Source organism: Cavia porcellus, unplaced genomic scaffold, assembly GCF_034190915.1.
Source record: "Cavia porcellus strain 051 isolate PalLab524CR breed Dunkin Hartley unplaced genomic scaffold, mCavPor4.1 scaffold_19, whole genome shotgun sequence".
Lineage (NCBI taxonomy): Eukaryota > Metazoa > Chordata > Mammalia > Rodentia > Caviidae > Cavia > Cavia porcellus.
This window is the reverse complement of record NW_026947502.1, coordinates 58,722,588-58,749,153: the sequence shown is the minus strand read 5'-3', so window position 1 is coordinate 58,749,153 and position 26,566 is coordinate 58,722,588. Positions and strand designations below refer to the sequence as shown.

The following is a 26,566-nucleotide window of genomic DNA, read 5'->3' as shown; positions in this document are numbered from 1 at the left end:
GGAGAGGACATTACACGCTACCTTGCCTGTCCTGGAGAGACCAAGTCAAGGATAATTAAGTGCCCCAGGGTGGAGGGAAGGGGCCCTCTGGGAGCCCCTGAGTTGAGAAGCTTTCCCAGAGGAAGGCAGAGGCCTTGGCCAAGGGCTCACCTGGGCTGCTTCTCAGTACCCTATGCTCTGTACAGCACAGCTGGGCCCACGGCAGCCGCCTGTCTGTTCTGCTTCTGTCTCCCTGTGCCTGCCACACAACTGGCACCTATCAAGAATGTGTGAGCATTCATTGAGTGAGAGAATCCTCCCCCTTGACATCTTTGGGTTGGGCAAGGGAAAGAGTGCATATTCCCCAGGAAGCGTGTTCCCCATGGCATTCTCCCCTGAGAATGCCATGAAGGAGGAAGTTTTAAAAATGTGATTTGTTCATGTTTACAAAATGAACAGATGACTCACATCTATTATACACATTCACAAGAGCTGTGTCCCAAGCTGATCCTGATATTGAAGTCATGTGTTTTCCTTTGCTTGTGGGGAAGGTTTTAGAGATTCTAGAAAGTGGGGTTGGGGTGACGAACACAACTTTGTCCCAGGGTGTCTCACCAAAGGGGCTGCTCCTCAGTCTCTGCAGATTTCATTCATCTCTTAACTCCTTCTTGCCTGCCTTCCTCCCATCTTTTGCTCCTCCCTTCCTTTCTTTCTCCCTCCTCCTTTTCCTCTTTTTCTCACTTCCATCTTATTTCTTCCTTCCAGGCAACAGGGTTTTTCTCTGGAGGGGGGATATATTGTCTCTTAGGGTAACCTTAGATGGAGCCCTGAGAACTGGAAACAGCTGTCAGTGCTGATCAGAGGCTAGGGACTCAGAATTCGGAAAGCCTGCCCGCGTTGGCCCTGACCATGTGGCCATGCTGCAGAGCTGAGCTACAGTTTGGGTGGCTTCACTGGCATTGTGTTGACAGGGTTGTTAAGCTTCACTAGATTTGGAACCTCAACCTTTTAAAATTTCTTCCACATTTAATATACTTTGGAAACTGTTCTGGCTTTCTTGGTTTTTAAACATGAATACATTGTATCACCATAGAGAATAATGTTTAGAGGGATCAAAAATCAATCTTGATACCCTTTATTCAAATACATATGCAGAGGAGAAATAAGCATGTTTGGTTGATATTAATAATACACATCATTTTGTTAACTACTGCATTCAGTAAATTCTAAGTAAGTGATTCTGTGGGGCATGGAGAATCCATGTGTAGGTCATGCCGGTCGGAGGACAGCAGTGGGTGCTGACCAATGTGCCCAACTCTGTCACCACTAGTAACAGAGGTGCTTCCTCACTGCACTTTCCCCAGAATAGAGTCACTCACTGACTCTTTACTTTTTATCCTTTGGAACATTATTATTTACTTTGAAGAGCTTTACAAAATAGTGTGATATTAGACCTAGCTTTATTCTGTGAGACACCTCACATTATATGCAAATATTTCATTATTGCTTTGTCTAATGCTCTGAAATTAGAAGAGATACAGAGTATATAAATTAAATGGCAATATATTGCCATGTTGGGGACCAAAGAAGCTTGATATACTATAATTATAAGTAGAGTAATACATGTAGAAAAGATGAGGTATTGAAATAGTGTCATAGGCCTTGTCTTACGCAAAATCGAAACATTGCAATTTTAAGGTTGAGCAATTGTAAGTCTTTTTTTTGGGAGGGGAGGTACTGGGAACCGAACTCAGGACCTCATGCTTGCCAGGCAGCCACTATGCCACTCAGCTATCTCCCTGGCCCTAGCAATTACAAGTCTTAGTGTTCCTTTTTAAAATACTATAAACTCTGGACTTCATTTCATCATTTGTTTCAGTTTGACAAAGATAATGAATAAGCCTGTCAGTCTCCAATCAGTCCTACTTAGTCACAAAGAGTACTAGATTCAAAAAGCTCAGGCTAAATAACTGTTCTCCAAAAACAGAATTTCAGAAGAAAATGGATAACATGCAGTAGTGTGTCCTAGTAAGGGGTTCTGAGCCACCTTAATAAAGAGTTTCTGTCACACCAGGGGAATGGTTTTAGAAAGGTGACTAGCTGGAACAGAATGATTATACTGGGGAAAGGGACTGAAAGAAATAGAACTTTTTGCAGCAATCTAAACAGGAAATGCTAGGGGCGTGAGTTGGGTAGCAGCCATGAGACTGAGGAAGAAACAGGAACCAGGATGGCTCAAAGCAAATGCATGGGGAGAAGCAGCAGCTTGCATATAATGTCCTGGGTACCTGGATAGGGAGTCATTTACCATCCTCTAAAATAAGAAAGGATAGGAAGATGACCCCTGAGGGGGTTTCTTATCTTCCAATCTTGGCTTTCTTTTGACTTTACTGTAAATCTTTTTTTTTTTTTTAATTTTTCTGGGGATCGAACTCATGACCACCTGCTTGCAAGGCAGGTGCTTGTGCCACTGAGCTAAATCCCCTGCCCCAACTTTACTATAAATCTTAATAATTGAGAGTTGTGGACTTTCTCAGTGAAGCTGTTCAGATTTTTCCTATTAGGTGATTTTTCTAGTTAATTGTCCAGAACCAAGTAGTAGGACACGTTGTTTTAGATTTCCTGCCGTGAGCTAGGCATGGTGGCACATGCTGTGATGCAGCACCGGGGAGACAGAGGCAAGAGGATTGCCAATTCAAGGCCAGCCTGGGGTGCTGAACACATTGAAGGCCAACGTGACACAGCAAGACCTCGTGTCAGAAAACATACATACAGAGGCTGGATATGGTGGTGCACGACTGTCATTGCAGCACTCGAGAAGCTGAGGCAGAAGGATTGCTGTGAGTTTGAGGCCAGCCTGGGCTACAGAGTGAGACCCTGTGTCAAAAAAACAAAAAATACATAATACATATATTCCTACCCTTGCATGGTGACCTAGAAAGGGTCATCATCCCTTCTCTTTAGGGAGATAAGGAGAAAATAAGTGTTAAGTATTCAGTTTGAGACTGTTTTCAGTACTTACTGACTTAAAATGGATAATGTATGGCCAGATCACAGCTAATTGATCATTTCTTCCCCAGTTGAATGTACAGGGTTTTGACTACTTTAAAACTCGTATTGTGACAGTATTTAACAGGTGGAGGCAAATTAACACACAATGTCAGCTGAAGACAAAGAACACGTCTGCAATTACAGTAGATGAATTCCTAAGTTCCTGCTATTGGGCAAGGGAACATCCTCTTACCACGTCAGCTCGCTTAGAGGAAACACTCTGAAACTTCATTCTTCGTAGGTCCCAGCTCTTCAGAAGAGTATGTCGAAAGAGCCAGGAAGGAAAAGCAGACGGCAAATGGAAGATGTTGATGGTGCTGTGTCAGCTGGCAGCGCCTGGGCTAATTTAGGCTTCCCTGTCGCCGTGGCTTGGAAGGGCTCACTCCCACTTAGAACCCTGGTCATTCCTTCTGCGATTTCTCTTAGGTAGTCCTGTAGCGCATCACTTTCACTTAACTGAACACATATATTACAGGTACCCACAGTGTGCTGGTCTTTAGGAACTCAAGTAGCAATATTAGTGACATAGTAACAACACTTAGATCACTTGCTGTGTGCCAGGCACCATTCAGGAATTTTCGTGTCAGCTCATTTAGCCCTTTATGGCCTTATAGCATCATTAGATTGAAGCAGATCAAGGTGAAATAACTTGTCCAGGAACGCCTGGCTAATAAACTGACACAGCTAGCCAAATTCAAGTGACTGTTTCCAGACCTTACTTCCCTTCTTTCCTTCTTTCCTTCTTCTTCTTCTTTTTTTTTTTTTTTTTTTTAGTAGGGTCATGCCAGGTTGCCCAGGCTGGCTCAGACTCACACCCCTGCCTCAGCCTCCTGAGTGCTGGGATTACCAGTGTGCCTTAGGTCCCATGTTATTAAATGCCTTCATTGTATGAACAGCCTTCCTACTGCTTGTCATACCTTCTTGGAGAGCCTGGCTTTGTCATCCTCTTTTCAAGGAGGGCCACCTTGATTCCTCATCTCCAAGGATACTTTTGTACTTTGTACAAAACATACGTGTCACTCCTTACACAGCATATTGAGTATTTGTGTGTCTTTCCTGTCAGTTGTGATGTTAGTCCTCTTGGTATCCATGCCTGGTGGTTGGGATTGTACTTAGAACAGAGCAGATGCTCCGTAATGAACACACCATGCTTATCCACAATAGTCTTCAGCGTATCTGAAAAGAAACCCTCTTCAAGAGTACAGTGTAGACAGTAGATGCTGTGGGATCTCAAAGTAAGACTGGCTTGGGTCAGGACAGACTGAGTTGCGTTTGGTTGGACTGGGTAGAGGTTGCTTCTCCAAGCACCTAGAACCTCAGGTGATGATACATAATAGCTAAGAGAAAGAAGACTGTTAATCAGAATGTTGGCCTGGGGTGGTGACGAATGGAACACTCATGTTTAAGGAGGCAGCAAAGTCACATCAGAAAACTTTGGTACAAGGGTTCTCCTGATCACCTGCACCAGGAGCGGGCCCTGTTCTCCCCCAGACACCTTTCGCTCTGTCTGGTGTTTGAGACTCCTTGTGTGTGCCTGCCCTCAAGGACTGAGCTCCCTGAGGGCAAGGATTTCTTTTGTTGCCAATACCAGGCTTGGGCCAGTAGTAGTAATAATAATGATGATGATAGCAGTAATAATTTATAATTACAGAGGTCTGTAGCATTAATTATAATAAATAAATACATATCTGGAGTATTACATTAGTTTAACCTGTGTTCACTGAATTTTTTTTTTTTTTTGGTGGTGCCTGGTATGGAATCGAAAAGCTTATACATGGCCAACCTACTACCCTGAATATATTTGTTGATGCTCCTGTTTGTCAGATATTTCCAGGCTGTGAGAATTTTAACATCTGGGAAACCTTTAATTGTATAGATCTTATCTGAATCTGATCTGCATCTTAATTCTGCAACATTGTTCCCACATAGCAAGGAACTGGGAGCTTGGACTCAGTTCCCTGTAGATGCAGAATGGCATGCCAGCCAAGCAACTGGTGTTCAGAACAGGCCAGCAGCCTGAGGAAGAAGCTCAGATACAAACCTGGACACAGAAAGTGGTTCTCTAGCCTATAGGCACTCCTCTTAATTCCAGCCAAAGGAAGTGAGCCTGCTGCCACTCTTTCTTTTGTCTTGGAGCTGAGTGGGTCTGAGTCCAGGGAGGGGCCACTGGTCCACCCCCACTGTAGAGTGCTGGATGGAAGAAACAAGCAGAATTAGCTGAAATATTTGCTAGAACGGTAGAGCCTCAGACTTGGAATTGATGTGCTTTTACACATGCAGGTGGCCCCAAAATGGTCTATGCCCAGCTCAGCCTTTCCAATTTTTCTGTCCCAGAATAGTATGAGTAAAATAATCTGGGCAGTCTAGTAAGCATTTCAAGATGTCAACAAATATTTGTATAATATTTTCTTCATGTGCTATTACTTCCCAAAGAAAAGTGATTTTAGAAAAATATTCAAGCTTAACTGAAAAAATACATAGCAGTCAACTTTTATTCCCAGCTGGCCTGAAACCTTCTAGCTGGTAGCCATATCTGAAGGCAGACAAATGACTAATGCTAAGGCTGTGTGTGGCCAGGACCAAATGTATTTTCTGACCACAAGACCATGTCTGGATTCTCCTTTGTAATTACCACATGGCCTCCTGTTACTGTAAAACTTATATTTACTTCCTGCCTTCGACATGTAATTCAGGACCCCAGGTTGTGCTCTGAGCTCCAGTGAGGGTGTGTATGTGTGTTCGTGTTACCACATTGGTTAAATATATGAAGTATAATCTTGTGAAACAGACCCACTCCTTCCTTGTTGGATGAAGCACTATACTCACCAGCTGTTTATTGAATACCTACTACTATATGTCAAGGACTTTTTTATCAAGGAGCAAGACCCTAAAGGTCATGCTTTCCTGGAAAAGTCAAGGGAGCAGGAAGTGGGAAAGAAGGAAGACAGAAGAGAAAGGAGCACTTACTAACATGTACCATGGGTTATAGGGAGAGTCTGGGTGACTTCTTTAGTTTGGGATGTGGGAGGTCTCTCGGCAGAGATGACATTTAAACTGGTATCTTTAAATGACAAGGAGCAGGATGAGTGAAAAGCAGGAAGATGAGCATTCGAGGACCACTGGTATAAAGGCCCAAAGACAGGAAGGAGCTTGGTATGTTCCAGAAACAGACAAGGCTGGAGTGAGTTGAGGGCAGCCAAGCTCGTCGGAAAGCACAGCCAGGCCTGACCACACCCACCGTGTAGCTGTGGCCCTGTGGCGGCAGTGGTACGGTACAGCGTGAGGCACCCGCGGTTTGCGTGGAGTGTAGCAGAGAACGAGGGTACAGCGAGGCTGGGCTCCGGGTTAGAACCAGGGTCAGCAGAACCTGCCAGTGGGTGGAACCTGAAGAACGAAGGAAGGAAGAAAGGGCAGGAGCAGTGCCGAAGGTTTCAGCTTTGAACACCAAGTGGGTGTCAGGTCTGGGATGACACAGACCACAGGCAGAACTGTGTGGCTCAGTTCTACTCAGTAGAACTGAGTAGCACACACCCCTGCCCTGAAGTCTGATAAATGCCCTCCCTGCCCTAGCCACACCCCTGTATATCACAGGACAGATTAGTGACCTGGAACGTCAGTTTCAAACATTTCCATGGTTTCTGCCACCTTTTGCTATTCATTTTATGGCATCAAGAAAAAGCACATTCTAGTTTTAGAACTCCTACCTGCTGTATCCCTTCCGGTGTGCTGTAAACGTTGGTATCTGTCTAGGTGACTGGGCCCTGGGCACAGGCGTGGGTGAAAGGTGTGGGTCTGAGACCTGCTTGTTGATCAAAGTCGACAGCCGTCCTCTTGTAACAACATACTTAGTACATGTATGCACAGTCAGTGCTGAAGGGTTGCATCAGTCACTGTACAGATACTACATTCTGTGATGTTCAAGTCCCTTATCTAAAATGGTATAGCACTTGCCATTAAAATAAAATGGACTTGAAAAAGAGTTTGCGGATCACCCACACACTTCCTCCCATATACTTTAAATCATCTCAAGGTTGCTTCTAATACCCAATAATACAGTGTAACGGCCATGTAAACACTTGTATTATTTAGGGAATGAGGACAAGAAAGAAAGTTGTGGGTATTTAATATAGACAACATTTTCAAAAGTATTTTCACTCTATGATTGATTAAATACACAGATGCAGAACTTAAAGTTAGGGAGCATTGATTATAGAAAATAATATAGCTACTTTGCTTGTTTATAATCAGAAAAATGTTTTGATCTCTTTAGTAAAGATTAAGATGATTTAATCTAATTGTATTTGATTATAAGGCTATTTTCTACATTTGCCTTAAAAACATCCCAAGTCTTAAGGTCCTGTCTTCTTTCTTTCTGGATAGCAGAAATAATAGTCATTCTCATCGGTATTTTGTGAGGGTTAAGTGAAATGATTTACAGTGCTCAGCACAGTATCTGTGTGTGGCCTTCAGTGAATGTGAAGTGTTATTTATGCTAATGAAATAATAACTGGGTGGGAGAACAGCTCTCAGAGCCAGTGTACTAAGTTCAGTGTCCAAACAGGAGCACAGAGCAGCACGTTTATTTGTTAAACACCTTTGAACAAAACCTACAGTTACTTTGGGTCTCAGCTTTCTCAAACAAGAGACAGGGTAGGTAACCTCAGTTTTAAAACTCCTGTGATTATACAGAATAATCTGTGTTTTTCTCTCCAGCCTTCCTAGTGCCAGGCTGGTGACAAGGTTTGTCTTTGGGTGAGCTACATCACTGTAAGTGATATTTATTGCCAGACGGTGACCTTTTGTTAGCACACGGTAGAATCCCAACGTTAATAACACTTTCTATAAATGTAGACTGAGGATGAGGAAATGCCCTGCCTCTAGAGAAGTGTAGCTACTGAGTGTCTTTCTCTTTTGAGACTCTCAGTCTGTGGGCTGTTACTCACTGTTGGCATTTTTCCTGTGTCGCTTCTGCTGTCTTCTTTCATGACCTCTGGTGCTGGTAGTCACCTGCAATGTCAAAGTTCCCCACCCAACCTTCCCCAGTGATAGGCACTGCATTGGAGTTGTGCTTTCTTTCTTCCTCTACCATTTGAAATTTAAATAGAGAAAGTAGCCAACAAATCCACAGTCTTTCACATCAGCTGAACTCTTATTATGCATCTAACAGATTTTCTGGTGAATTCCATGATGTACCATTTATAGTCAGAAATCTGCTATCAGTTCAGAATAAACCATGTAAGAAATTGACAAAGAGCTGCATTTATTTCCACTTTGAGACGCACAATCAGAAATAGGAGGCAGCAGCCCGAGGAGGAGGCTTTGGAAAATGGACCCTAGAAACAGAATGGCTTGCAGTCTGCTACTTGGCCTTTTGCCTTGCATATCCAACTTTTCTAAACCATTGATGTGATAAAAGAACTTTTTTAGGAGTCTAACTCATACACTTTCATTACTGAAGGCAGCCCCAAGAAAGCCTGAAAACCCTTCATAGATAAGAATAATATTTCCAAGACTCTACCCCTACATCATAGCTGACAGACAAAAGTGGCAACCCCCACGTTCAATGTAAATTTTTTTTTTTTTTTTTTTGGTCTTTGTGAGACAGGGTCTCACTGTCTAGGGTAGGCTGGCCTTGAACTCACTTTGTAATTCACAGAGATCCTTCTGCCTCAGCCTCCCAAGTGCTGGATTACAGCTGTACATCAACATATCCCGCCTCAGTGTAAATGCACTGTTGAGAAGTTTTTGGCTTTTTGATACTTTCAGTTTTACTTTGGAAATAGGTCATCCACCAGAAAGTGATTTAATTTATAATTGTCTAATAGCTTATCAATATTTACCTTACCATACCTAGGAATTTTTAGTAGTTAAAAAGAATCCCAGCACACATATTACTTCTACATGAAATATTTTGATTACTAAAACAAGAGTGAATAAAATTAATCAAACAGTAAGTGTTATATACTTTTTTTTTTTGAGACAGGGTCTCTCTATGCAGTTCTGGCTGGTCTTGAGCTCACTGTGTAGCCCAGGCTGGTCTCGAACTTTCAAGGATCTTCCTGCCTCAGCCTCCTGAGTTCTGAAATTACAGGTGTGTGCTACCACACCCAGCTTAATATACCTTTAATATTTGCTTATTTTCATTTCAGGTTTTTGTTTTTTTTTTTTTTTTTTTTTTGGTTTTCCCGTTTTGAAGCCAGTACAAATTGAGCATCCCTTACCAAAATACTTGGAACTAGAATTGGTTCAGCTTTCAGATTTTGGAACATTTGTGTAGGCTTTACTAGTTGAACATCTCTAACCCAGAAATCCAAGGTATCAAATGCTTGAAAATCTAGAACTTTCAGGTAATTATGTTAGTATCTGAAACATTTCAATAGTTTGGGTTTTTGGATTAGGGATGCTCAATTTGTGCATGGTTTCCAAGGTCACGTATATTCTCATGGCTCCCTGAGAAGGCGAAAGGCCCGGGGCATGAGTCCACCCACCCAGCAGTCAGGCATGTGCTCTGCCTGCGAGCGCGTGTGCCCTGTGGTCTTCGTTCGTACCTTCTTCTAGGGACGAGAATGGTTTGAGGGACAGAAGCTGGCACACAGGTGGTGCCACCGCTGTGCTGAAAGGAGGGGAAACTAACACGGGGGAGAGTCACTGGAGACAGAACTCCAGCTTCTAGCCGTGGGCACACTTGGACAGCTCTGAGAGCTCAGCGGCTCTTTTCCTGCCCTGCTAGCAGCTTCTCACGCACTCACTTGGCCTGGGTGGAGTAGGCCCAGGGTCGGTTCTGTGAAGCTGTGGGCTTTGCAGAGTTGTCTGAACCAGAGACGAGGATTTCCTTCCCACACATTAAAAGGAAAGCAGCTTTGTGTCTGTATTATTCTCACAAGTGAAAAGAAGAAAGGAAGAGAGAAAAGAGTAGGGAAGAGAAAGGGAGAGGAAAAAGGAGGGAAGACACATCACCAAATGACAAGGACAGATTGGTATGTGTCTTCCCCCAAGGCTTATCCAAAAGGCTTGGAACCAGAAGTGCTTTGAATTGGGGGTTTCTTTTTTTTATTATTCTGGAATGTTTGCCTATACATAAGTGATATCTGAGGGATGGGACACAAGTCTAAACAAACACTCCCCATGTTCTCTCTCTGCGCCCTCGTACACATACCCTGAAGGGAACGTCACACAATGTTTCACGTAGTGTTGTGCATGTTACCTCAGTGGGACTTTCCGTCTGTTGTGTCATGCTGGTGTTAGAAATCTGTAGACTCTGAATTTCAGGAGTTTAGGATATAGACACTCAACCTCAGACAGAAAGGCTTTCATGTGAAATAGTCAGTCTCACCACCCTGTTCAAAGTCACCACCGCTGTGTGTTCCGTAGGGAAGGGCGAGTATACGCTGACAGGAGAAGAGGCGAGGAGGTGGCCAGTGCCGTCAACAGCAGTGCTTCCACAGCCGGCCCTGCGCACACTGCTCGCAGTCCTCCAGGTGTGGGCAGGGACCTCAGGGTTCCAGGAGTCCTTCAGGGTGGCCATCGGTCAGCTTTGCTTTTGTGGCAGCATAGCAGTGTGCTGTCGTTTGCCTGTCCTCACTTGTTCTGTTCCTGAGTGAATTTCTCCAGCACCCCACGTTGTGACACTGTGACAGATTGAAAGCATTCACTCATAAATGTCAAAATCCAGCTCTTGTTAAGCCAGACATTAAAGGTATTTACAAAAATAGAAGACAGTACCACTCTTTTCATTTTTTAAATGATTGCCACTCTGCACTTTATTATTTATGTTAACATGTAGGGGTCTTGCTACTTTTCTTTCTGAATCAAAATAAACCTGTAAGAAGATTGTAAGTGGAGAGGGGAGTAAAGGGTTGAAAGAAGGAAAGACGAATCAGAAAAAAGAATTAAGGTATATTATGTACAAGTACAAATTCTCTGTGATAAATATAATCAGTGTGTATGGCAAATATGTACTAATAAAAAATTAAAACTAAGAAAACCAAATTTGCCACTCCCCATTTCTATAATGTCAATAGCACAAGCTAGAAAAAAATAAACATGTAAGAAATTGACAGATACATTCTTCCATTTTGCAGCTTTATGTCTAATGTGGTAAATACTGGTAAGTCTAACCCATATCTTTTGAAAAGTTGGTGGTAGTCCACAGTAAAATCTAAAAGTACAAAGGGTCAAAGCTCGAGACCAGAAATTTGGGAGCTGCTGCACTACCCAGGAGGGCCCCACCCACTGGTAACCCCGAGCAGAAGCCGCCTTCCTTCTTCACCTCTCCTTTTCAGCAGAACTAGGAAGCAGTGCCTTGGAAACACTGAGACTTGCTAGCCACGGTCTCAGCCGGGTGGGGACCCAGCTCCCGGGCAGTGTTCTTGGTCACCCTCACAGATTAACTGTCTTTTGTTGGTTTGTTTGTTTGGTGGATGGGTTGGTTTTTTGAGACAGGGTCTCTATGTATAGTTCAAGCTTTCCTTGAACTCACTATGTAGTTCAGGCTGGACTCACACTCATATCCATTCTCCTGCCTCAGCCTTCCAAGTGTTGGGCTCATGTGTGTACCGCCACACCCACCTAATTCTCTAAAATTTGAAAAACCTTTTTCGTTATTGCTCTAAACCTCCATTTTATTACCAAAAATGGACAGAATGAGATACCCTGCAGAATTCTGTTTTCTGATGTTTTTGTTAGTGTATGTTTCTAATACATAATAATTGTATTTATCTGGGGGAATGGATACATGTCCATGTCATATCTTGGGCATTTTTACTTCCCCTTTCCCTCCCCACCATTCCTGTTACAAGCAGAAGAGTTAACATGCATTCAGGTACCTAGCACAGGCTGATGCAGAGCAGCGCCCGAGAAATGTTAGCTTCCTGCCCGCCCTTCCTTCCTGCCCTTGGCTTGCTGCTAGACCCAGGAGTCTCATGACTCCTTTTTCTTTCTCTAGATGGTCTCCAGGCAGAGAGAGAGGCTGATGGGACTGAAGGATTTGATGAAGATATGATAGTGACTCAGAGTCAGACCAACTTCATATGCCCCATTACACAGGTATGGAAAAGGCAGGTAACTGCACAGAGGCGAAAGCTTCCTGTTCATTTTCTGAGTTGATTTCACATTTGGAGCTGAGGGTGGGGTTAGAGTTGAGAAGTGTATGTGAGAAGTTTGGGGCCAGAGAGAACTCTTAGTCACACACGTAAGGCTCTGGGAATAAAGCCATGACCCCAGGCCAAGTGACATTGGTGCCACGTCTCCCTGCATTTCCTTCTCCAAAGCCTCCTAATCATCTAAAACCAGGAGAATGGGAAGTTAAAACATAGCCCCAGACTAGGAAAAAACAGTTGCTGGAAGTTGATGCTTATCACTCCTGAAAATCTCTCTTTCCTTGAGGACAGCTGGAAATGAAGAAGCCAGTGAAAAATAAAGTGTGCGGCCACACCTACGAAGAGGAAGCCATTGTTCGCATGATCGAATCCAAGCACAAGAGGAAGAAAAAGGCCTGGTGAGCTGGTGGGAGAGGAAGTGCGGTGGCTGGGCAGCCTGTGCCTGACAGGGAGGGGTAGGGCCTCTCAGGTGTCTCCTGGACTGTGTCACCGGAGGGAGGGAGATAGGGAGGTTACCCTGGGAGAAGGGCAGGGGGAGAAGCTGATGGTTCCTTCAAAACAGAGGAAAGAGAATTGGGTTGGATTTTTTTTTTTTCTTTTTCGTTTTTATTGGTACCAGGGATCGAACTCATGACTGCCTGCTTGCAAAGCAGGCGCTTATGCCGCTGAGCTAAATCCCCAGCCCCTTGGGTTGGATTTTAATTGTTAAAGATGTCTATGGATTTGTGCAATTAAAAAATGATTCAAGGAAAATAAAGGGAATTGTGATATTAAGTCATTCTCCCCTTTATGTGCTCACCATTGCCAGAGAGAATGGTACAGTAGTCAAGTAATTTTTTAAATTATGAAGTAAACATTCTAGGAATTCAAAACCAGCATCTTAATGATTGATATTTAATTATTAGGTGGAAGCTGTTATATATGTGATTGTGAAATGACTTCTCCAGAGATTTCAGTAGATTCAGTGAGCAGACCTTTCTCTCCCTGCTCTCCCTATCCCACAGCCAGAGGGCTATGACTCCCTTCCTGCAGCCCAGGGTCCAAGGGGCTGTGTTGACTGGGGCAACCTCTGCCATGCTCTTATCACAGGCAGTCAGGAGTGGATGGCAGGTGTGACCAGTTCTCAGTAGGCCCTGATAGCAGTGCCTTTGATGTGTGGCCTGCTTCTCCATTGCTCAGAAATGTGCTGGGCCAGACCTGGAGTTGGAGTTCCCCTCCACTTCTCTGTGGGTGTGGGCTGCAGATAGGGACTGTGACTATAGATAGCAGGGTGGTCATTTGCTCAAGTCATTTACAATATTTATTCTAGAAGTAATGGCCTTGCAACCTAATGGTTGCAAAATATAGGCTATTAGTACATTTTTATCTGTTTTGAGGTTCTGTCTTACAGTTAAAATATCATATTTTCCGCCTCAGTATAATTTTCTTTGTTCCTTGTCTTCCAAACATTTATTTTCTACCAGCGTTTTCTCTGTTCCTTCTCATACAAGCCAAAAAAAAAAAGTATAATTGTTAAAAAATACGTTCCTAGTTCATGGGAGGCGGTGTGTGTTGAGACAAGGTCTTGCTGTGTAGTCCAGGCTGGCCGCGAACTCACTACGACCCTCCTGCTTCAGCCTCTTGAGTGCTGAGGTTACAGGCACATATTGCCACCATGCCCAGCTCCTACTTCATTTTGACAGTTCTTTCTCTTAAAGTTTTTGATGTTCTCCTGAAGTTAGGTTTGGAAAGGGCAGATACTCTCCTACAAAGTGTATTTCTCCCCGCAGTCTCAGGATAGGTGACAAAGACTCCCTTCTTGAGATGGCTCTTCCTAAGTATATCCTTTGACTTCCTGAGGTCCTTTGCTTTGTTTTGAATTGCACATCATTTATGAGCACTTTAGTAGCACTTGTTATTTAGAAAAAAATTTTCTGCCATGCTTCCATAACTGGAATGTCTGACACTCTACAAATCCTCATAATCTAATAATAGCACATCTAAGAGGAGGAAACCTGGAGGTTTACAGATGACAACATTTTTACTAGGTCTTCCAACCATGAGGGCACCCATTGGGCCCTGTTCCATTCTGGTCAGCAGGACCAGCTGCAGCTTCCACTAGACGGAGAGTAGAACCTCATGAGCAGAAAGAATAGGAAAGGATGCAAGGATCCACTGTCAAGGGCACCAAGTGTCACTGTTTCAGAAGTTTCCTCACCTGTAAGCTGATAGCAGCAGCTGCAGGTGCCTCATTGATACACACTCAAAGTTTGAATAATACATAAGTAGTTCCAGTACCTGGCGCACCGTGAGCCTCAGTACACATCATTTCACCCCCTCTCACCTCCATCGTCACCATTCTTGCCATCAGGGCTCTTGAGGCATGGAAGACACAGTTTTGGGGGAGTAACATGAGCTAAGCTGAGGTTAAAAAGTCACTCCAAAAGCAGCACAAGGGATAGATTAAACAGGCTTCGGTGCAGAGGCTGACTTGAATGCCTTTGCAGCAAGCTGTGTTGTCGAGGGCAAGTGGGTGGTGGAGGAGCCAGTTGTAGTGGCACATCAGAGGGCTGCTCACCGTCCTGTGCAGGAGGAAGGTGGCTGCCCTTTCTAATCTGGCCATCTGGAAGGACAGGTGCCCAGTGAAAGGGCAGAAGAGAGTATGGTAAGAAAGATGGTGAGAGGGTCAGTTGAGGTCATGCTGCGTTTGAGTTCTCCATGATGTTGACCTCAGGAGAAGATCCTGAGCCAACGATGCCGGTTGGGAGGTGCTGTTATGTTGTGTCTGGATATCCCCGCAAAGTCTCACTCAGTCGTATGCGGCTTTTTTAGAGGTGGCTGGATCTAGGGTGTGTGACGCTGGGATTGATTCATGGTGCAATGCTAGGATCAAGGGCACTGGGATTAAGAATGTGGGTGCTGTGTACCCTGAGTAGCCTGGATAAGGTAGAAGGGTAGAAGGAGCTGTGTTGCCTTGCTGCCTCCTGCCCATCATGAGCTATTTCTTTTTTTTTTTTTTTTTATTGGTACCGGGGATTGAACTCACAACCACGCACTTGCAAGGCAGGCACTTATGCTGCTGAGCTAAATCCCCAGTCCCCCATGAGCTGTTTCTCCTCTGTGATGCCCTCTGCCATGCCAGTCTGTCTCGGAGCCAGCTGATAATGAACGGAAACCTCTACAAACTGTGAGCTAGTCAACCTTTCCTCCTTTAACCGGGGATATCGGGTATTTTGTCTCAGGAAAGAGAGAAGAATAACTAAGGCAGGCATCATGCTCACACACCTGTCTGCAGGGGCAAGGCAGGCTGTGGTGTGGGGAGCCAGCAGAACTGGAGGGCCACGTCCACACCACTCACTGTGATGCCCGCAGCACCTGGCAGAGCCCAGGCCAGCCCCAAAGCAGCACATGCTAATCAGCATTAGCAGCAGCCAGAGGAAGACCTCAAGCAGCCCAAACCTCTCCCAGGAGAGAGGAGGCACAGTAGAGCATCCGGTGCCCTGGGAGCCAGAGCAAGGCACAGGCAGGTCTGCTGGGCGGGGCGCACTGAAGCAGACTAGAATGGAGGCTGCTTCCGGCCGCCCGCCGCAGAAGCTTCTGACTCATGGGTAACCCGTGTCACTTCCCCTGATCGTGTGGGAGCGGTGAGGTAGACAGACTCCCGGTGGGCAAGGTCGTCTGTGACACAGCCAGGTGGAGACATCACTTCCTTCTAGCTCGCTCAGACGGCCCTCTGTGAGCACCGTCTCCGCACAGTGTGTCACAGTGCTACCTGAACTTCTCTGCTGGCCGCAGTCCCATGCTGCTGGCTCTAGGCCCATTGCTATTGTCGAGTTTCACCCTGATGAAAAGTTGTTGGGATAATTTAATTTCCTAAAACTCTCTTTTCCCCCTTTTTTTCTTTTTCTTTCTTCTTCTTCAGTGCTAACAGCTTAATCTAGGGCCTTCACATTTAGTCATATCTCAGCCATTTTTTTATATTTTATTTTGAGACAGGTTTTCCAGGCTGGGCTGTCATTTGATCCTCCTGCCTCAGCCTGCGAGAATGCTGGGGTTACAGGTGTGTGCAACTGTGCCTGGCCTTAAAATACAGATCTTAATCATAAGACTGTTTATTATCTTGCAAATAAAGCTGCCTTTTGACTTTCTTATGAGTAAGATATTTCCAGCTTTACCACAGTCATTCATTTTGCTTTTCTGTAGAACAGGAACTATGTTTAACAAACAGTCATATCTCAAAGCATGTAAAGCATAGAACTGTGCAGGATAGAACTGTGTGCTTTCACAGCAGAATTCATTTCCAAACAAGTCACCGGAGCCCCTTACCTGCAGCTGCTTTGTGTGTGAAGTGGGAACAGTGTCGTCTCCAGATTCCATGGATCTGGAGTGGCTAGAATCTCACTCTGGCCTGCACCAGCAGCATTCTGGGCAGGGCGGGTGTCCAGGGCTTGGGAAGAAGTCCTTTGGCGCTCAGAACACAAAACCAACAGCCTTTGGGTCTTTAAGGCTGACATTTGAAGTTGTGCTGCTTACCTCACTGCCAGGTGACACAGTATTTTAGACACAAGGTATGGGATGGAGTCGCCTTCTGTGTTGAGTTACAGAATCCATCCCACTCGTATTTCCTGAGATCTCTTCAGAATGACTTCCTAGTGCCTGTGAATTGAATTTGGAACTCTTGAGCTCCAGATCTGAGACCCTGAGGACGCAGACCTGGCCCTCGAGTGGATGTGGAGGCTCGGGCTCCCACAGCCCTGTGGGACCTGTGGTTGTGGCTCCCGAATGCTGCAGATGCTCAGTGCCAACCTATTGGAAACCCAAATATCGAGTTCAGTCACCCAAGTATTGTAATCTTCTTTCTAGTCTTCCTCACAATCCAAACAGTTATATTTCTAATCCTATTGAGATGTTATTGGAGTCCCAGCCAGTCAATTCCAATCTATCACCACCAATGCAACCCACGGTGAGAGTAAAGATACCAAGACATATTCCAAGTTAAGGGCAGCAAAAGGGACCCAAGTCCATTTCCCATGAGGACATGTAGACAAAGACCTAGATCCTAGACCTCTCCCAGCATTTATTATCTTGTGAAGAAAGGGAGGGTTGCTCAGGGATGAGTGATAGGATGTGGGGGTGGGGGGAGTTCTGAGTAACTTGAGCTAGCTGGCGAGGTACAAGGATGGCATCTCTATAATTTGCAGAGATAAAGACATGCAGAAGGATCAATTTACATAACCTGATTAAGGTAGCAGTAGAATTGTTTTGGGGGGCTACTGCTTGGGTTTTAGATATGCAAACTCTTGTGCCCTGGGGAGTCATAGCCTCTTATCTTGAGGCTCCTACCCAGTTGACATTCCCAGAGCAAATTGCTCTGCATCTTGCCAGCTCAATCCTGTAATGTGGAGAGCACCATGCCAGGAAACAAGACTTTCCCATGGCTAGACTTTGCACACTAACACCTCAGCTAGCCTTATTTGCAACGCTCAGAGCCAACTGAAGAGAGAAGGAAATATCCTAGCCAGTGTTTCACATATCAGTGTAAGGAAATGAGTCCCCAAGTAATCAAAGTCACAGCAATTGTTTAGATCCAAGGGGAGTCACTGGAGTTGTCTCTCACATCTGTGATGGCTACACATTAGCACCTGGGCTAGCCTTGTTTGCTATGCTCACAGTTAGCTGAAGAGAAGAAAATACCCTAGCCACCTTTTTACATATCAGTATAAGGAAATGAGTCTCCAAATATTCAAAGTCACAGTAATTGTTTTGGATTCAAAGGAAGAGACTGGAGTTGTCTCCCACACTAGCCCAGGTCCCCCCCAGGCCTACTCTGCCCTTTCCGTGACCCAGGCCCAGCCTCACCTGCGAGCCTGTGGGTCTGTGTCCTGCCCTGGACATTGACCATGGCCACCCTCAGCTTCTCCCCAGAATGTCATGGGGATTGAGGCTGAATGTTTGTGTAGTGTCCTTCTTTCAGGACACGACTGTCCTGGTCAGGCCGTGGCATCAGGGCCTTTCTCAACCTTCCCACTTCAGAGACTTGAACTGGTTTCTGCAGTCTGTGGTGAGAAGCCAAGTTCTGTCCTGGCTCCTGCCCCCGTTCTCCCCCAGAAGCCAGACCGAGCCCTCATGTATGCTGGGCATGACACCCTTATTGCCCTGTGCCAGCCACTTGGGCAGAGGGCAGGAACCGTAGGCCGAGTCAGGGACTGGTGGGTACTGTCGTCAGCCCACTTCTAACACTCTGCAGCTCTGTCTGCATGCTCATCCAGCATCCCAGCCAGGGCCTTTGAGCCCAGGTCTGTGCCGTGCCCACCCCTCTGGTGTTGGTGCTCCCACTGCCTGGGCATGGTGTGGTTCATTCGGTCAGACGCTCTCAGGATGCTCTCATTTACTGACTGAGCCACTGATGTCACCAGGAAGTCCCCCCGCCTTGTCGTGTGTGTGTGTGTGTGTGTGTGTGTGTGTGTGTGTGTGTGTGTGTCCTCCCCCCCCCCAACTTCCTGCCACCAGCCATTCACTGGATTAGACTTTGCTCTCTGGGCTGGGAGAGCCGGAGGCCTGGAGGCCTGGCCATCAGAAGTGGGTGCTGTGGGGTTGGTGGTTGAGGGAGGGTCATCTCCCCACGTTCACATCCTGAACGCTGAAGTGATAGAAACTGCTAATGTCTCGAAAGTGTTCCTGTCCTCTCTGTAATCTCAGCTGTTTACTTGCCTACTTAGAGAAATAATTCAGTTTGAGACTTCCAAGTACAGAGGGACAGAGAGGAAAAATTACAGATTTTTGCCTTGTTCTGTCACAAAGTCAAACCATCATGGTGACACATACCTGGGCCCTATCAGCCTGTTCTTGTCTTCTACACCCGCCTTTGTAACTTGGGGTCTACAGTGTGTCTGGCTGGACAGAGCCCATTTCAGTGTTTAAAAATGAAATATTGGGGGCTGGGGATTTAGCTCAGCGGCATAAGCGCCTGCCTTGCAAGCAGGCAGTCGTGAGTTCAATCCCTGGTACCGATAAAAAAACGAAAAAGACAAAAAAAAAAGAAATATTGTTACCAAGCATGTTACGACACACTGAAGGCACTCTCTGATAAGACACCTTGATCTAGAGAGCAGGGCCAAGAGAAACTCTCATATTTCCCCCTGGGTTTCCTTCACTGGACAATTTAGAGCTCCCCCGCTCAGCTTCTTCCCTTCTGGCTTGTCTCTCTCCTCCGTGTTGTGCTGCCTTGTGTTTTGTTACGCCAAGGTCTCCCTGTATGTCCCAGGCTGCCACCGAACTCGTGCTCCTCTTCCCTCCTAAGTGCAGGATAACAGGGTGGGTGGGCACCACTAGGTCCAGCTGTATCTTTCCCTGTTTACTTGTGTTTGGTTGGACTTGTGCTTTTTTGGAGAGATTTCAGTGGGGGACCGGGCTGTGTGTGTGCAGGGATTGTAGATTGTGCTTCACCATTGTACGGTTAGAACCTAGCATGAGGCCAATCACATAGACAGTTCAAAGGAATGCGTGAATGAGTGCATGTGCATGCTGGATATATGCAAAATACAGGTAAGTCAGGAAGTTTAAAGCTCTTTACAAATGCCACGCACACATCTATAGTCCCTGTACCCTGGGAGGTGGAGGCAGGAGGATTGCAGATCAGAACCCAGCTAGACAATTTAGTGAGACCCTGTCTCAAAAATAAATAGAAATAGCAGAAGATTAGCTCAGTGGAAGGGTCCTGGGTTGGCGCCTGGCACTGGGAACAAATGCTCCATAGAAGAAACGCTGGTCTGGGAGCAGCTGAGAGTCACGAGCGGTGACAGGTGCCAGAGAGAGTGAGCATCGGGGAGAAGTGTTGCTGTTGCCCCAAGAACCAGGAATGCTCCTTCTAAGTTAAACTGGGGACTGAAGAGTCCCAGGTAGGAGAACTCAGAGCTGGGTCACTTTGCCCCTGTGCTCTGGGTAGTCGGCTCTCACGGATTCCATGCATGTTGAGAAGAAATCAGATGACTTCAGGAGTGCTCCTGCGCCCTGGGCAGGCGATGAGTTCAAGCCAGTCTGATAGGGGTGTGTGTGTGTGTGTGTGTGTGTGTGTGTGTGTAGATGAAACGTCTCCTTCAGTACTTCAGTGCCATGGAAGTTAATGCTTTGAGCACTTAAGTGACCCGACTTGGTTTTCTTTCTCCCTCACAGCTGCCCTAAAATTGGCTGCAGCCACACGGACATGAGGATGTCCGACCTCATCCAGGATGAGGCCCTGAGAAGGGCCATCGAGAGCCACAACAAGAGGAAACAGCACCGACACTCTGAGTAGGGTGAGGCCCGGGCAGCCAGCAGCCTACCTCCCCATGCAGACACCGGTCCTGCACACCCGGGGCGTCCGATGGTTTTAAGCTACATGGTAACAATGCAAGCATATTATATTCCTTATTTTTGAGTGCTTTATTGTTTTAAATAAAATTTTGAATATCTGCAGCATGTCCTGCCTGTGCATCACCTGTTATGTAAATTGTTCTAAAGGTGTGGGTTTTTATATGTTTTATATTTCAGGGTGCTTTTTATAGTTGTTTCAACTGGAGAATATCTTTCGAGGGCTAGTCCGGCTGAGAGAGAAGAGAAACACCCCTGCTGAAAAGCATTTTCTATCAGTAGTCAGTTATGAATATTCAGTTTCAGAGCAAAACCAGTTTGGGTTCTTCTGTTGTGTCAGTGACAGCTTTGAACATGTGTTTTGTCTGTCGCATCTTTCCGAGTGGCACAGAGTGCCCGGCACTGGGCCCACCTTGGCAGTGATAAGCGGTGCTATAGCAGGAAACTTGGCCGCACTCTTGGGACCTGTGGTGTCTTGGGGCAGCCACGGCCTGGCTGCACTGGGCCTTCCAGACACACTCTGCAAGTGACAGCCTGCGCAGGGCCCTGGATCTTCCCAGGAACATCACCACGGAGGTATTGAGGCGGTGCTGCCCCAAGCCCTGTGGGCCCCAAGGCTATGTGGACCAGGGCCAGCAGGATCTGAGTAAATTGAGCTCCAATTACACTCTGATTGAGTGACCATAACAGCTTGGTGTCAACTGGACTATTCAACCGAATGCAGCGTCCAGGCTGCACATGAAAGCGGAGGAGCTGGGGGTGGAGGCTAACTGAGCACTGCTCTTGGCGTGTACCAGGTGATAGTTCAGGCGCCTTACAGATCCGTTAACTCCTAGTCCTCACGGCCCAGGAGACAGCACTCCGTGCCCAGTTTACAGATGGGGGAGATGAAGCACAGAGAAAGGAAGTGACCTGTGGAAAGTCATGGGGCTCGTGACTTAGCTGGGACAGGCCGTTGGAGGCCGGGGCCCAGGGTCCCCATTGTTGGTTTGAAGATACCATTATACTATGTAGTCCAGGTTGCCTCAAACTCATGGCACCACCACCGCTGCCCCCAGGATCCCCACTCCTAATCCATGCTGTCCTCTCACTATTGATTTATCTCAGATCTGAAAATAGATCCAGGGACCAAAGCTTTTGTAAGTAAACAAGCTTGTCTGTGTGTGTGTGCACGCACGCGCGCATGAGTATACATACAAAAGTAAGTAATGAAAACGTGGGAAATAACTGGCTGTGGTATTCACTAGGCAGTAAAGACAGTGGAATAGTGGCACAGGTTTGAGTCTAAAGGCAGGAACCAACATGGTACAATTAATTTTGAAAATATTTTCGTGGAATCCAGAAAGTAATGCAACATTCAGTTCCCTACAACCAGGCCATTTTGAATTTCCTAATATGCTTTATCTGAATCAGACTTTCCTGAGGAAATGATTATGTTTAAGCCAAAACAAACATACTTTCCATGGAATGTGGTTCTTTTGTGAAATACTCTGTTTCCTAAACAGATAGGGACACGAAATGCTTGCCCCGATTCTTTCTGAAGGAGTCCAGAATACTGCTGTAGGGACCCATACAGATTTCTTCAGAAATTGTCTTTTAAAAATATGTCTAGCCTATTAAAAAATTTGAAGTTTTATGTAAAGTTTATTTTTCTCTTTAAAGATTTATGATTTGATTGTCTTTATCAGTCTGGTCTATTTACTAAGTTTCTGGTAGAGGTTTTCAAAAATACTGGAACCTTTTCTTCAAATAAAATCATTAAAAAAAAAAAAAACACCCATAAGTCAGCCTAAAAGGGGGATGTTCTAACCACAGAGGAGGTAGCAGCACCTCCTCTTTTTGGAGGGTACCCCAGTCCTACCTGTGATGACCACAAGTCCCCAGAGTGGCATTTGGAAAGTAAACGTTTTAGACGAGACATTTGGACAGCTGTGTAGGCGTGGGGGTTTTAAAACACCAGTTCTTTCAGGAAGCGTCCAGCCTGGTAAGCCTAAGACAGCATCACAAACTCCAAAAGGAGCCAGTTTCTCTCAGCTTATACGGAACTTCAGACCTGGAGTTCCAGCTACGGACAGCCCCTCAGTCAGTGCTGCTGCTGGCTGGCTCCTTGACAAGGACAGAGGGGACATGGGCTCCTGAATTGATTGCTAGCCAAAATACTCTAATGACCTACTCGAGTCCTTGCTGCAACCCTGGGAAGTAGTCATTACCCCATTTTACAGATAAGGAAGCTGAGGCTCTTCGTCATCAAGGTCCATCCCAAAGGCCACAAGTTTATATGTAGTCCAGCCTGCACTGGCATAGGCAGCAAGGGTATGACAGCTGTGACCACTAGGCCTGCCACAGGGCCTTCAAGGGCAAGAACGGGGTCAGCCAGCCAGCACTTCCCTCCCTGCGCCTTCTCTGCCAATGCAGAGACCACCTTCCCCGGGTGCCAGGCTGTGGCCCGCCACACTGTCTCCTTCCTCCACCTTCCTCCTGGTCGCCAGCCCAGGTCTTGCCCTCCCATATAGCGTGCAGGAGTACCGCTGAGTCACTTCACACCACATCTCAGCCCTTCTTTCTGTGATGGAGTGCAGGGCTGGCAGGCAGCCTCCCTGGGCCAGCCCGGCCGTCCTGTCTCTCCACCACTCCGCTGCCCACAGCGCACTGCCCACCACCTCGGACTCCTGACAGCACATGCGGTGACCCTGAGCAGCTCGCATCTCTGCTGTAGGCTGCAGGTTTCCCATGTAAAGTAAAAAATGTGGACACATCCCTAAGGTTCCTTTTTGTTGTTTGTTTTCTGAGACAGGGCCTTACTATGTCTTGCAGGCTGGCCTCTGCCTCAGCCTCCCAAGTGCTGGGATTGCAGGTGTAGGTTACCACACCCAGTCCCTACAGGTCCTCTTAAAGCTCTAAGATCTTGTGTGATATTTTCAATGAATAGGTCCTGTGAGAAGTATGTAGCCTTTTTAAGAAAGTAGGCTGTCATGGAAATGAGTATGCAGCTGTACCGCACAAGTCCACTGACTGCAACTGCCCCAGAAATACGTGTAGGCCGCCTACTTTCTGCCATGTTTAATGCTGGTCTTGTGATATGAAAATTCCCCCTCTGCAGGGCTTGATGTTAAAAAAGTAAATTGCAGGCCAGGGTGCAGCTCAGTGGTAGAGGGTTTGCCTGGCATGCACTCTGGGTTGCATTCTCAGCATCAAGAAGAAAAGAGAAAAGTTAAATTCGGTAGAAGGTTATGTGTGTGCAGTGTGCAGGAGACACAGGCACAAACAATTGAGCAAGCAGAAATCTATGTTTTAGTAAATCGGGTAACAAGATAGAAACAAGTTTTAAAAACTTGTGTGAAACCTTTAGAAGGGGAGATGAAATTAAGGTGGATTCTCCAGCTGTGCAGAAACTGCAGTTCTGGAAAATCTGTCTACCAGCTTGTATCAGATGTGATGGAGATTGCTCTTCTGCAAGGAAGCAAGAAAACAGGAACAGGGCCCCTCTGCTGGGGGAATACAAATTGATATCCCCACTTTGAAAATAGCATGGCATTAAAAAAAAATTACACATAGCAATTGCACTGGAAGGTATCTACCCCTCACCTTGATAGACTGTAGCAGAGTGACTCATAATAGCAAAATAAAAGGAAACGATTCAGATGTCCAACTGATAGATGGGTAAACAATGTGAATCCATACAGCGGAATGCTTCTTGGCAATAAAAAGGAATGGGGAACTTTCTAAAAACACCCTGCATGTACGTGTGTCAGGACACTGCCTACACTGCTGCCTAGCTACGCAGGGGGCTGCAGAGCTAGTGAAAGAAGCCAGTCACAAAGATCACATCAGGTACAAGCCCACTTCTACGGGCCCTCCAGGAAAGACATCCCCGGGGACAGAAGGACGAGCAGGGCCTGGCCCAACTGGCAGCAGTGTGGATGCCCGAGCTCAGGCTGCTGAGTGATGAGGGTGGTGCCTGTAGCCATCTGCAGGCCCGGTTTACACAGCTATTAATGAACTAAAGTCATCGTCTCCATGGTGCAGCCCAGGTGAGTTTCACAGTGGTGATGCACGGAGTGTCACCACGACAGGGAGAACATTCCCGGCCGGGTGAAGCCCAAATCCAGCTCCTCGCCACACCCCTAGCAATCTTCAAAGACATTTTACAGTCTTTACCTTGGAGGTTTGCATGAAATAAGGATTCCGTTTAAGCCTCAGGAAATCCAGGTTTTAAAAAAGCAATTACTGAGGAAAATAGGAAGAGCTAAAAAGATGGCAGTGACTGATGCGGGATAAAAAATCTTACCTTCGATTCTGAAACACAACGGGCTATGCATTTTATGTACACCTACAGCTAACAGTGACCAGCAGCTCTGATTACTGACTTTCATTTTTAAAATATGGATATGGAAAACCCCAGCCAGGCTATCTCTCTGTCCTTGCTGCCACTGGAAAGATGACAGCTGAGTCCTTGAAGACAGCGTGATAGGCATCCAGTGAGGGCAAGCAGCAGAGCACAAACGGCTTTGGTTTTTATGAACAAAAAACAAAAGTTAGGAAAGAAGTCATTTGTGTCACAAGGAGTGCAGCCAAAGGTGTGGCTTCGGAGGCCTGAGCTGGACCCTCTGCTGAGACACACGGCCACCACCGTTCATAGAGCGCCTGCGACCCCAAGTCATCCAGAGAAGCCCAGAACACAAGGCTGGGGAAGGCACTGAGATCTAGGAAAGAGCTGAGGCTCGTCATGTATAAAATGCAGGATTATGATGAGAAGACCCAAGGCAGCTGCCAAGAAGTGCCACGAAAGGACCTTTTCTACTGATAACAATTACTGTTGTCCAGAAGAACCGTGGATGAAGTTCAGAGGTTCGGCTCACATGGAAGGAAGGCTGCAGGGTCAGTGACCGGCGACTGAAACTGAGTGCTTTCCAAGTGTGTGCCAGCCCACGGCAGGCAGCCAGCGACTCCGTCTCTGTGACTTTAGCACCTACAAAAGTCCTATTTTCTCACTGCGTTACGGTTGCTTGAAGATAAATTTGCACTGACTTTTTTCTTTTATGAGATGACAGAAAACTAGAAGATAAGTTTTTGGAGACAGGGTAGCAGACCAGGGGATCATAAATGGAAACTGACCCAGGGATGTCATATGCATGTACCCATTTCCCAAGATAAACCTCACTTTTTTTTTCCTTTTTTGAGACAGGGTCTTGCTATGCAGTTCAGGGTAGCTTTACACTCACTATGTAGCCCAGATTGGCCTAAAGTTCACGTGATCCTTCTGCCTCAGCAGAAGGATCTACCCCAAGTCTTGGTATTACAGGTGTGCACCACCACACTTGGCTTACTGTTCTATATTACTAACATATACTAATTTAAAAAAATATATAGTATCCCATTGTTTCCAGCAGTTATGAACTACCAGGAAGGGGTCTTGCTCTCCTGCCTGTAACAATAACCCAGATGTGATGCATGGAAAACTGGCTCCTGAACACTGGACAGCAGGCCCTGGGGGCCCTGGACCCGCTTGGGCAGAGGCTGCACCACGGCACCGTGAGGGCATCGAGCTGCATGGTGCAGCTGTGGAAGATCAAGCCCTCGAGGGGCTCCGGCTGAGTTACGTTTTGCACGGGCAGGGTCAGCAGGCACAGAGCGGAGACCTCACTGAAGGCCACAGGATCCCCGAGCAGTGCGTAGATGGATTGCATCCCCGGCAGAACCCTGGTCTTCCGGGTGAAGGGCAGACAGCCGCTCTGCCATCATCACACGTAACAAGTGATGACGGGCTGCTTTCTGATAAAGCTTGGTTTATATGGAGACGCTGGATTTTGATTTTCACTGTCATGTGCTCAACATTACTCTTTGATATATCCAGCCATTTAAAAATGGAAGCATCAAGGCCGGGCCTGGTGCAATCCCAGCACTCAGGAAGCTGAGGCAAGAGGGTTGCAAGTTTGGGCCTAGCCTTAGCAAGACCCTGTCTGAAAATTTAAAAAAACGGGGTGAGGGGAGGGGCAGACTGGGGATCAAACTCGCAACCTTGCACTTGATGGGCAGGTGATTATGCCACTGAGCTAAATCCCCAGCCCTTAAAAAGTTTTTTTAAATAAAAAATGGTCTGGAGATATTGT

General features: G+C 46.2%; 1 protein-coding gene across 3 annotated transcripts in view; it reads left to right on the top strand.

The window, feature by feature from the left end:
* Nsmce2 (NSE2 (MMS21) homolog, SMC5-SMC6 complex SUMO ligase) overlaps nt 1-20,564 on the top strand; it is a 281,922-nt gene extending 261,358 nt beyond the window's left edge. For 2 of the 3 annotated variants that reach the window (XR_010041224.1, XR_010041223.1), the window contains exons 6-7: nt 11,975-12,075; nt 12,420-12,508. Coding sequence is in view for 1 of the 3 variants with exons in the window: in XM_003467355.5 (XP_003467403.2) it covers nt 11,975-12,075; nt 12,420-12,526; nt 20,280-20,400 (329 nt within the window). In the remaining 2 variants the exon portion in view is untranslated. Of the gene's footprint in view, nt 1-11,974; nt 12,076-12,419; nt 12,527-20,279 lie in introns of those variants that run through there. The other variant, XM_003467355.5, reaches the window with a different exon arrangement.
* Nucleotides 20,565-26,566: the final 6,002 nt, after the last annotated feature.